The sequence below is a fragment of the Vicia villosa genome, linkage group LG3 (assembly GCF_029867415.1).
Source record: "Vicia villosa cultivar HV-30 ecotype Madison, WI linkage group LG3, Vvil1.0, whole genome shotgun sequence".
Classification (NCBI taxonomy): Eukaryota; Viridiplantae; Streptophyta; class Magnoliopsida; order Fabales; family Fabaceae; genus Vicia; species Vicia villosa.
Window position 1 is genome coordinate 215,831,475 of NC_081182.1, and position 11,202 is coordinate 215,842,676.

The following is an 11,202-nucleotide window of genomic DNA, read 5'->3' on the forward strand; positions in this document are numbered from 1 at the left end:
AGAAGTGTATGATCTTAAAGTAAAAGACCTTTTGCTTCCGAATTCAAAGCAGTTGGATATTAGTAAGGTGCGTAGTACTTTAGATCATCTGGGGGCTGATCTTGTTCTAAAAGCTCCGTTAATGGAAGATGTTGTGGAGGATAGGTTGATTTGGCAAGAAGAGATAAACGGAGAGTATAGTGTAAAGTCGGGGTATAGGGTGTGGCGTAAGATGCAAAGTAGTAGTGGCACGAATGGTGTTGAAGGAAATTGGAATGCTCTTTGGAATATACCTGCACCTCCTAGAGCTAAACAATTATTGTGGAGGATTTGTAAGGGCTGCCTTCCAACGCGTTCAAATCTACAAAAACATCACGTCCAATGCTCGTCACTTTGTCCTTGGTGCGAGTTTGAGATGAGGATGAATGGCATATATTTTTTGGGTGTGTTTCTATATCTCACAGTTGGCGGGCAGCAGGTTTGTCTTCTATAATTGAATCCCGTTTATATACTTTCCACGATGCTAAGTCCCTCATTTTTTATGTGTGTAGTCGGGAGGATAATAGAGATGTCGGTAGATTTGTTGTGCTGTTATATAATCTTTGGAGGAGTAGGAATAAGGTGGTTTGGCAGAAAACTCGAGAGGATGCTTCTAGTATTGGGGTACAAGCTTTTCATAACTGGCAGGATTGGTTTCTAGCTAAAGAAGACAATGATATTGTTACGGGCACTATGGTTATGGATAGTTGGAGTCCGCCGTTGTATGGTCAGGTGAAGTGTAACGTTGATGCGGGTTTCAATAATATTTGTGGTACCACAAATAGAGGTTGGTGTGTCAGGGATCACTTAGGGAGATTCCAAATTGCATGTGTTGCGTGGGATGTGGGGTTCTTATCGGTCATGGAGGCTGAAGCCATGGCTTTGAAGGAAGCGATCCAAAAGGCTATCTTTTTTCAGTTATCGCATGTTGTTTTTTAGAGTGATTGTCAAAGTGTAGTCCACGCTGTTTACTCTAAACAGTTAGGAAACTCTGAGTTTAGTGTTATTATAAAAATTATTAAGAATTTGTTGCTCTTGTATTCGAACTTTGAGGTGAAGTTCATTAAGCGCCAAGCGAATTCGGTTGCCCATTTGTTAACAAAGGCGACCAATTCTTGGTCTAGGCGTAGTATCCTTAATTTGATACCTCCTTGTATTGAAACTTGCTTATTGAATGAAAGTCGTTAAGTTGTTTTCTGTCAAAAAAAATATCATAAGACAAACCTTGAGCAAAATAGGAGTTCAATTACATTTATTTTTATGATGTATCTAGAAAAGGCTCAAGACAAAATTTATATACATACACTTTTATTATTTTATAGAATTATAAAATTAAATTATTTTATTTATAAGTTTTTTGCATAGACAACTTCACAATATCTATACATATTGTTATTTTGTGTTAATATTATGTTTAAATGACGGACTAATATTATGTTTGATATATTATATTTTTGAAAATTTTATATCATTCTAATATGTCATAAACGAATATATATATATATATATATATATATATATATATATATATATATATATATATATATATATATATATATATATATATATATATATATATATATATATATTCTGGTTTTATATAGATATTGACATATTTTACATTGTTTACACTGAAAAAATTGTTGAATAGTTTTAGAATATAAAAATTCACATAGAATATTTTTAGTGTATAATATCTTTTTTATGTTTAGAATGTATATTGTAGTTATAGATGTGTATTTTATAAATACATTCATAATTTTTTAGTAAAAATAAATAGATTATTTAATCTCCATTTAAAAACTTTGAATCTACTACAGAATACAAGCTGATAGTATTCTCCTAACATCAATAATTCAAAATGGCAAACAAAAAACAGGATTTTAAACCAAAAAAATTACATTCTAACCAATTAAAAATCACATTTTTAGGTTATGGTTTGGGTACTTTTGAGTCCCAACACCATCAACTTCATTCTTAGAGTAGGATTGGCTTAGAAAACAACACCGGGCCATGCACTTGGAAGATAGGAGGTGGATTTCTCATCAACCGGAGCTGACAACCCACGAGATGTTTGGTTTATCTCTTCTATTCTCTGTGTATTTCTTTGTGTTGGGTTTGTTTGTATAGTTACTCGAATCTTATGTATATTTACCGATTATAATGTTATATTTAACTTGCTTTACAAATCTGTGTTGATGTTGTTCTGGATTTTTGCTCTGTGCTAGAGATTTGGGTTGCTTTAGAGATAAAATTCTTAAATCTTTATCTAGGATGATAATCTGTTGGTTCTGAACTCTAGAGATAGATTTAGAGCTAGCATTCACTGTTTGTATCTGTACTTAATGCTTTCGTGTTTGAGCGGCGCGCGAGAGATCGCCGATGCGAGAATATGGATGTTCTCGCAGCTTTGCGTTAGAGATAACCTTAGTTGTGAGATGATCTCGTTTGTGCTCCAGAGATGGACACTTATGTGAGAGATACGTGATAACATAGATGAGTATCGTAGGTTGAGTATAATGGATCGGTAAGTATATGTTTGTGAAGAGTGAATATATTTACATTCCTAATAAGTTATTTCTCTTCTAAGAATGTGTTTATTCTTTCCCTGTCTATATCTTTGTTTACTTTTTGCTCATTCGATTCAAAGTTCAAAACCGTAGAAACTATTGAATGGCATCTCTCCATCTCTGAGGACGATAATTCCCGGATCAATATTTCCAAATCTTTTTTGTTGCTTGCCCTATACTGCATTCAACAGGGGTATTCTGTCTATTTGGAACACAAATTTTGTCCAGGTGCTGTGTAGTTTTAGCGTAGGGGGTTTTTAGGGGTGAAAGCGGTTTGGAAGGAAGAGGTGTATTACACTGTAAATGTTTATTCTCCTTTTTCCTTGGTGGAGAAGCGTTTGTTGTGAGGGGAATTACTTTCTTTGAAGTCTAAATTTTCTGATGGAGAGTGGGTCGTTGGTGGTGATTTTAACTCAATCAAGAATAGAAGAGAAAGAAAGGGGTGTTCTACCTTGCAATCTAGTTGTGAATGGAGGGAGTTCGTGGAGTTTATATAATTGAGCAATTTGATAGACATTCCTTGCAAATGAAAGAAATACTCTTGGTTTGGTGGGGACGAGAGAGCTAGAAGTAGGATTGATCGTTTCTTGGTGGCGGACAAAGTTGTGAGCAAATGGGGAGTGGTTGGTCAATTTGTGGGGGATCGTGATATTTCAGACCATTGCGCGGTGTGGTTGGTTTGTGAAAAATATAATTGGGGACCAAAGCCTTTTAAATTCAACAACGAATGGTTTGCTAATAAGGAATTCTTTTCTTTCATGTAGAAGGAATGGCAATCCTTATTGGTGGAAGGGAGGGGCAACTATGTTTTAAAGGAGAAGTTGAGGCTTCTTAAAGAGAGGTTGAGATGGTGGAATTTGAATGTTTTTGGGAAGATATATTTGGCGGTGGAGGAAGGTGTGTGTATCTTGAATGAAGGTGATGAAATGGTGGACGAGGAGGATGTGGTGGAATCTATCTTAGATGTTGATAGGAAAAGGAGGGCGTCTAGAGATTTTTGGATGAATTTAAAAATTAAAGAGAACATGTTAATCCAAAAATCGAGATTGAAATGGTTGAATGATGGAGATGCGAATAGTAAATTCTTCCATAGGGTGATGAAATCTAGGAGAAGTCGGAATCACATTGGTTCTATCTTGACGGATAGAGGAATTGTAGACTCGGTATCGGATGTGAAAGAGGAAGTTAAGACTCATTTTGAGAAAAAGTTTGTCGAGATGGAAAGGGGGAGACTGATTTTGGAGGGGATTTCTTTAGGGGCTTTGAACCGCGAGGAGAAAGATTCTTTGGAAAATTCTTTTTTCGGAGGAGGAAATTAAAGAAGCAATTTGGAATTGTGAGGGATCGAAAAGTCTGGGGCCCGATGGTTATTCTTTCTTGTTCATCAAGAATTATTGGGATTCTTTGAAAGTGGATTTCATTAATTCTTTTGAGTGCTTTCATAAGGAGGCTTTTTTATCAAAGGAAATTACTTCTTCTTTCTTGACTTTGATTCCTAAATCTTCAAATCCTTTGGGGTTAGATGATTATAGGCCAATATGTTTGGTGAGATGTGTGTATAAAGCTATTTCTAAGCTTTTGGCGTCGAGATTAAAGATGGTGTTAAGCCCGGTGGTTTTGAATTTTCAAAGCGCTTTCGTTCTGGGTAGACAACTCTTGGATGGGGTCTTGGTTGCTAATGAGGTGGTGGATATGGCGAAAAAGGAAGGGATTAGTTGTTTACTTTTTAAGGTGGATTTCGAGAAAGCTTACGATAATGTGTGTTAGGATTTTCTTAGATTTATGTTAAGAAAGATGGGCTTCGGGGAGCTTTGGATGAAGTGGATGGAGGCTTTGACTTTCACGAGAAAAATGTCGATGCTAGTGAATGGTAGTCCTACCAAGGAGTTCGTGGTGGAGAAAGGCTTAAGGCAAGGGGATCCGCTTTTGTCGTTTCTCTTTGTTATTGTGGTGGAGGGCTTAAAGGGGTTAGTTAGTAAGGCGGTGGATATTGGTGAATATGTTGGTTTCAACATAAGGAGAGCTTGTAGTGTGGATATCCTTCAATTTGCGGACGATACTTTATTGATAGGTGGAGGGAGTTGAAAGCAAGTTTGGACGATTAAGGCTATTTTAAGAGGTTTTGAAATGGTTTCGGGCCTTGGGATCAATTATCACAAAAGCAAACTTATCGGTATCAACTTGAGTGATCATTTCTTGGATTTTGCCTCTAATTTTTTGTCTTGTAGGAGGGAGGAAAATCATTTCATTTTTCTTGGTATTCCCATAGGTATTAATCCTAGAAGGATATCTTCTTGGAATGGGGTAATGAGTAAACTTAAGTCTCAACTTTTGGATTGGAAAGTTTGTTTGCTAAGTTTCGGTGGTAGGCTTACTCTTCTTAAATCCATTCTTTGTAGTCTTTCGATTTTTATGCTTTATTTCTATAAGGCTCCGAAGAAGGTCTTAAAGGAAATTACGAGGTTACAAAGTAATTTTCTTTGGGGAGGGGTGGGTGAAGGAAGGAAAATCCATTGGGTAAGTTGAAAGACTATTTGTTTACCAATTGAGAAGGGAGGCCTTGGTTTGCGAAGGATTAAAGACTTTAATTTAGCTCTTCTTCATAAATGGCGTTGGAGGATTCTTGGTGGTTCGGAAGCGTTATGGTATGATGTGTTGAAAGCTAGATATGGAGATATTAATCTTCATGTGGTTTCTTTTGATGCAAAAAATTCTAAGAAGATTCTAAAATCTTCTTGGTGGATGGACATTTTGTCGTTGGAAGATAGTTACACCGAAATTTTTTTTGTTGATAATTGTAGGTTTATTGTTGGTAGCGGATACAACATTTCTTTTTGGCAATCAAGGTGGATGGAGGATATATGCTTGAAGGAATTATTTCCGGTGGCGTACAATCTTTCGGATTTGAAATTTGTGTCGATAGCTTGCATGGGAGGTTAGATTGATGATGTTTGGACTTGGGGGGATTTTGGTGTCCGGAGGCAAAACAGCCCCACTGCTGTTAGTGAGGTGCAGGAGCTGCACCTTTTTTTGAGCTCGATGCAGCCCGCGCGTTCTTCAAGGGACGGTGTTTTGTGGTTCCCGGATCCAGCCAACGGTTTTTCGGTAAGAAGCTCCTATGGTATGACCAATAAATTTCATGTTCCAATGGGTCCGGATACGAAGTTTTCTAAAGCTTTTAAACTTATTTGGAAGTTGGAAATTCCTTCGAAGATCAAGTCCTTTGGGTGGAGATGTTTTATCAATAGAATGCCGACAATGGATCTTCTCCTCTTGCGAGGTATTTCCTTCTCTTCTTCTATTTCGTGTTTTGTGTGGAACGGAGGCAGAAACTTTGGTTCATATTATGTTTAAATGTCATAGTCTAATTTAATTTGGAAAGAGATGGCTTCTTGGATTGGTTTTGATGGTTATGTTTTGGATTGTCCCTTAAGTAGTTTTATGAGTTGGCATGGTTTTTGCAAACATAAAAAGGTGAATTCCAGTAAAGAAGGGACCATTTGGTTGGCAACGTGTTGGTCTATTTGGAAGCTTAGGAATGAGATTATTTTATGGAACGTTTTTTGGAACATTTTCGACACGGTTTGGAGTATTAAGGCGCTCATTTGGAGGTGATCTTTTATTGGGAAAATTAATCGTACCAATTATAACTTTTATGAGTTTAGCAAATCCCCTTTATTATATCTTTCCTAGGTTGTATTTGGTGATTAATTTTCTTTTGTTTCGAGCTTTGCCTCGTCTTTTTGTAATCGACCGTTAGAACTTTTGGTTCTTATTATAATATCTTGATTAAAAAAATGTGACTTTAGATAGATTTTGTTTATATATAAAGGCTGCAACAATAGTAATGATTTCTTCACCTTATTATTTGAAATATTGGAAGAAATTAATACAACAATCAATAATAATACTTAAGTACACAAACATAATAAGATAGTAGTTCACTCAAACCATAAAAGAAATTACCCAAAATTCAAGGGTAAAATCTCTAACAACAATAGAAATTGTAGTAACACAATGCAAGGGAAAATACTCTAATAGCCAATAGGGGCACTTAAATCAACCTTAGATTCTGAAATTGATCTCTCCTCTTCAGTCAGACTCTCCAAAATAGCTTAAGAGGAGGTCAATTGATGCTTAAGGTCTTCCACATGTTGAGTTAAATTGTTTAGGGATAATAGCTATTTTCCCCCCTGCCATATTAGCGAGGTTTGAAAAACACCCCTGTAAAAAAAAAAATTTAGATTCCCTCCCTAACATATTCAGATTCATGCAAATTGGTCCCTCCCCCCATCCAGTCACCAGAATCTGAATTATTTTAATAATTTTTTGAGTTATTTTAATTAGTGACATGGAATAGATGATGAGTTGGCACAGTAATTGAAGCTAGCTGCGGTAAAAAATTCTCATGAGTTCACAACCCTTAATCCCAAACCGAAAACCCTAAAACAATATTTGAAGCAAAATCAACCACAAATTTCCTAGCTTGTTAACGTTAAACCCATATGTTCATCACCAAAATCAACCACCTGCAAATCAATATTTGAAGCAAGGCACAAACGCTCTTCCTCGCATTGAGTTTTGAAAGGTATGTCATGTATAAACGTTGTTTTTTTATGCGTTAAAAGATTGAGTTATTCTGAACATTTTTTACTTCTCTTGTGGTCCCAATCCAATTTTGTGGTCCCCTAATGCGAGTTGTTTATATTAAATTTCAGAAATGTCCACCATCAGTGTCGTATTTCACCATGGGGGTCAATTTGTGCGTGAAAAAATGTTCATCTTCTACAAGGGTGGGGACGAAACTACTGTTCACGAACAAGACCTGGATACTTGGAGCTACTTTGAAGCTTTTAGTTTAGTTAAAGATTGGTGTATTGTTGGTTTTAGACTGTGGAGGAAGATCCCCGGTGTTGATGATAGTTACTTCCATGTCACTGATGACAAAGAAGCTATGGAAATTGCCACACATTGTATCAATAATAACGTCGATGGTCATATATGGGTTGAACACAATGTTGTGGATACCGTAAGCAAGGTTTCTGTGCCAACTGTTTGTAACCCTATGCAAGAAAATGATGACAGCAGCAGTGATGGCAGCAGTGATGACAGTGATATTGAAGGAAAATTGTTTGATGATAGTGAAGAAGATAGAGCAACAGTAGAAAATGAAGGTTACGAGGAAGAACAAGCAGCCCCTGAAGTTGATGCTGATTATGTTGAAGTGGAATTAGAGAAATCCGCAGAAGGTAGAAGGCTTGTGGGGAATGGCAAATCAGTTGCTTACAAGAGATGTGCTAGCAAGAAAAGCAAGATGACTGAACAATCACCCAAAGTCAAGGTATCTGTTCCATCTAAACTGTTTGGTTGTACCTCGAGCAAGATCCCCACTAATATCCCAAGAGATGATGTTGATTATTGTAGTGATGAATTGGACAGTTCTGATCCCGATGAAAGTGGTGATGAAAAGAATCCAAAATATGAAAAGTTTAGAAGTGAGTTGATGAATAAAGACTTCAAATTCAAGTTAGGAATGGAATTTAATTCTTTGGTGGAGTTCAAAGATGCTATTAGGGAATGGTCTGTTCTTAATGGAAGAGAGATAAGGTTTGTAAAAAATGAAAACTATAGGGTTAGGGTGGAGTGTAAGGGCAAATGTGGTTTTTTGGATTTGTGTAGTAAAGTTGGTGACAGACACACTTACCAACTAAAAACATGGGTGGGGTCACATAGTTGTGCTAGGGTTTTAAATAACAAATCAGCCAACTCAAAGTGAGTATCAAAGCTAGTGGTGGAAAAAAGGAAGTCCATGGGAAAGGTAAAAGTGTCTGAAATAATGTCTGAAATGAGAATGAAATATGTTGTGGGTATCACTAAAGGCAAAGCATGGAGAGCACAATGCTTGGCTGAAGAAATAGTTGAAGGAGATGCAACTAGGCAATACACTATGTTATGGAGGTATGCAGCAGAGCTTAAAAAACAATGTCCTGGGAATACTATCAAGATTGATGTGGAGAGGCCTCTGCCTACTATTCAACCAAGATTTGATAAGTTTTACTTTTGCTTGGATGGATGCAAGAAGGGATTCATTAATGGCTGTAGGCCGTTCATTGGTGTGGATGGATGCCATCTTAAAACAAAGTATGGAGGTCAACTCTTAGTAGCTGTGGCTAGAGATCCAAATGACCAGTATTATCCATTGGCTTTTGGAGTTGTAGAGACTGAATCAAAAGAAAGCTGGAGGTGGTTCCTGCAATTACTTATGGAAGATGTTGGTGTAGAGAGGAAATATGTGTTTATATCAGATCAACAAAAGGTTTGCTCTTTTATACAACTTTATTTTCTTACTTGTTGTATATTGTTCTTTCCTTTTCCTGACTAATCCACTACTTACAGGGACTGGTAGTAGTGTTTGAAGAAATGTTTGAGCAGATTGAGCATAGAATTTGTCTTAGACATCTCTATGCAAATTTTAAGAAAAAGTTTGGTGGTGGTGCAGCAATTAGGGATCTCTTAATGGGAGCTGCTAAAGCAACATATTTTCAAGCTTGGGAGAAAAAGATGAATGAGTTGAAGGCCCTTAACAAGAAGGCATGGGAATGGCTTATGGGTGTTCCAACCAGATTGTGGTGTAAGCATTCTTTCTCTTTTTATCCAAAGTGTGATGTATTGATGAACAATTTAAGTGAGTCATTTAACAGTACAATCTTGCAAGTTAGGGACAAACCTATCCTCACAATGTGTGAGTGGATTAGAAACTACTTGATGAATAGGATTGTTAATAATTTAGAAAAGCTAAGCAAGTGGAATCACAATATTATGCCAATGCCTAGGAAGAGGCTAGACAAGGAAGTCTCAATGAGTGGTCAATGGCTCCCTACTTGGAGTATGGGTCACATATGGCAGGTGCATCACCCATTCAATGGCAAACAGTTTATAGTTGATCTTGGGAAAAAAACATGTTCATGTTGTTTTTGGGAACTAGTGGGTATCCCATGTATGCATGCTGTGTCTGCCATGAGTTATCAAAGTTTGAATCCAGAGTCATATGTAGATGAGTGCTATACTAGAGAGGCATATCAAAAGTGTTATGAACATAATGTGAGCCCCATCAATGGGATGGACATGTGGCCATCAGTAGATGTGGAAGATATGCTGCCACCTATGTTTAAGAAAGGACCTGGTAGGCCAAAGAAGTTAAGGTATAGGGAACAAGATGAGTCTGGTTCAAGAATGAGAAGGCCTGGTATTTCATATAGATGCACAAAGTGTGATCAGTTTGGGCATAACTCAAGGAAATGCAAAAGCAAGGAACAAAACCCTAATGCACTAAAGAGAAAGGTAAACAACTAAATACATTTATTCAATTTATTAGCTTGTTGTTTATAGCTGGTTGCTTATAATACATTGCATGATTTTCAGAGAAAGGCACCAAGAGCTAAAGCTACACCTGCTGGAAATAATAGAGATCTCCCTGCTGAAAATGATGAAGCTGCAACTGCACCTATTGGAAATGAGGAAGCTGCACCTAATGAGAATTATGATGACCCTGAAATAGATGCTGTAATTGAAGCTATGCTGCAACAAGAAGAATTATCACAAGTCTGCAATCCCACACCCTCTACAGATGTTCAAGCTGCAACAGTCAATCTTGCTCCTGCATCACATGTTCAAACTGAAACAACAACCATAGCAGCTGATCAACCTAAGTGTACTGCATCTGTTGCAAAAAAAGAAAAGAAAAAAGGACCTGTTGACAAGCCTAAGAGGAAGAGGGTTAGTGAAAGGATTAAGATTTTGAAGAATTCAAGGCAAATTAGTGGGCCTGGCTCAACTTCAGATACACCATTGGTACTTGATGATGCATCAGAAAAATGGAAGGACATTGCAAGAAGAATGACTCAGTAGTTTATTTGTAACTTTAAGGACCTCTAATTCAACTCACTTCTGTCCCAATGATACTTTGTAATGATCATGTTATTAGGGGAATTCATTGTTTTTGGTGACTGTTTGCAATGAATATGTAATAGATGTTGTAAGGTTTCTAAGCCTCTTTTTGTAATGAACATGTGGTTCAATTGTTTCTGATGCTGTAATGAACAAGTGGTTTCTAAGCCTCTTTTTGTAATGAACATGTAATGATCATGTGTTGGTTCTATGCCTCTTTTTGTAATGAACATATAATGATCATGTTATTGATCATTGTAATGCAACTGTTATCAGTATTATAGTGGTATGAGCATTCTGTTATGGCAATCTGGGTTATGAGCATTCTGTTATCAATATTCTATTTGTTTTAGTCTGCAATAAGAAATTGTATTATGGCATTTAAAATGAGCATTCTGTTATGGCATTTTGATATGGCAGTCTGGTGTTATAAGGATTCTGTTATGGCATTTTCAATGAGCATTTTTATATGGCAGTCTGGTGTTATGGTATCACAATATTGGATATCTGTTATTAAGCATTCTGTTATGGCATATAAATTTGGCACATAAACCTTGGCCTGTAAATTTGGCACATAAACCTTGATTCACAACAATCTGAAATAACAATTGAATATGGTCTGTTACATATAATTGAGCAACATTGATTCACATTAGAAATTTGAGTT

General features: G+C 36.6%; 2 protein-coding genes across 2 annotated transcripts; both read left to right on the plus strand.

Annotated features, from left to right (window-relative positions):
* The first annotated feature begins 4,439 nt into the window (after positions 1–4,439).
* On the plus strand, positions 4,440–5,528 carry LOC131659931 (uncharacterized). The gene is made up of 3 exons (XM_058929042.1): positions 4,440–4,659; positions 5,019–5,050; positions 5,142–5,528. The coding sequence occupies exons 1-3, from the start codon at positions 4,440–4,442 to the stop codon at positions 5,526–5,528; spliced, it is 639 nt and encodes a 212-aa protein (XP_058785025.1).
* Positions 5,529–8,424: 2,896 nt separating this feature from the next.
* On the plus strand, positions 8,425–10,496 carry LOC131659932 (uncharacterized). The gene is made up of 3 exons (XM_058929043.1): positions 8,425–8,904; positions 8,985–9,929; positions 10,011–10,496. The coding sequence occupies exons 1-3, from the start codon at positions 8,425–8,427 to the stop codon at positions 10,494–10,496; spliced, it is 1,911 nt and encodes a 636-aa protein (XP_058785026.1).
* The last annotated feature ends 706 nt before the right edge of the window (positions 10,497–11,202 follow it).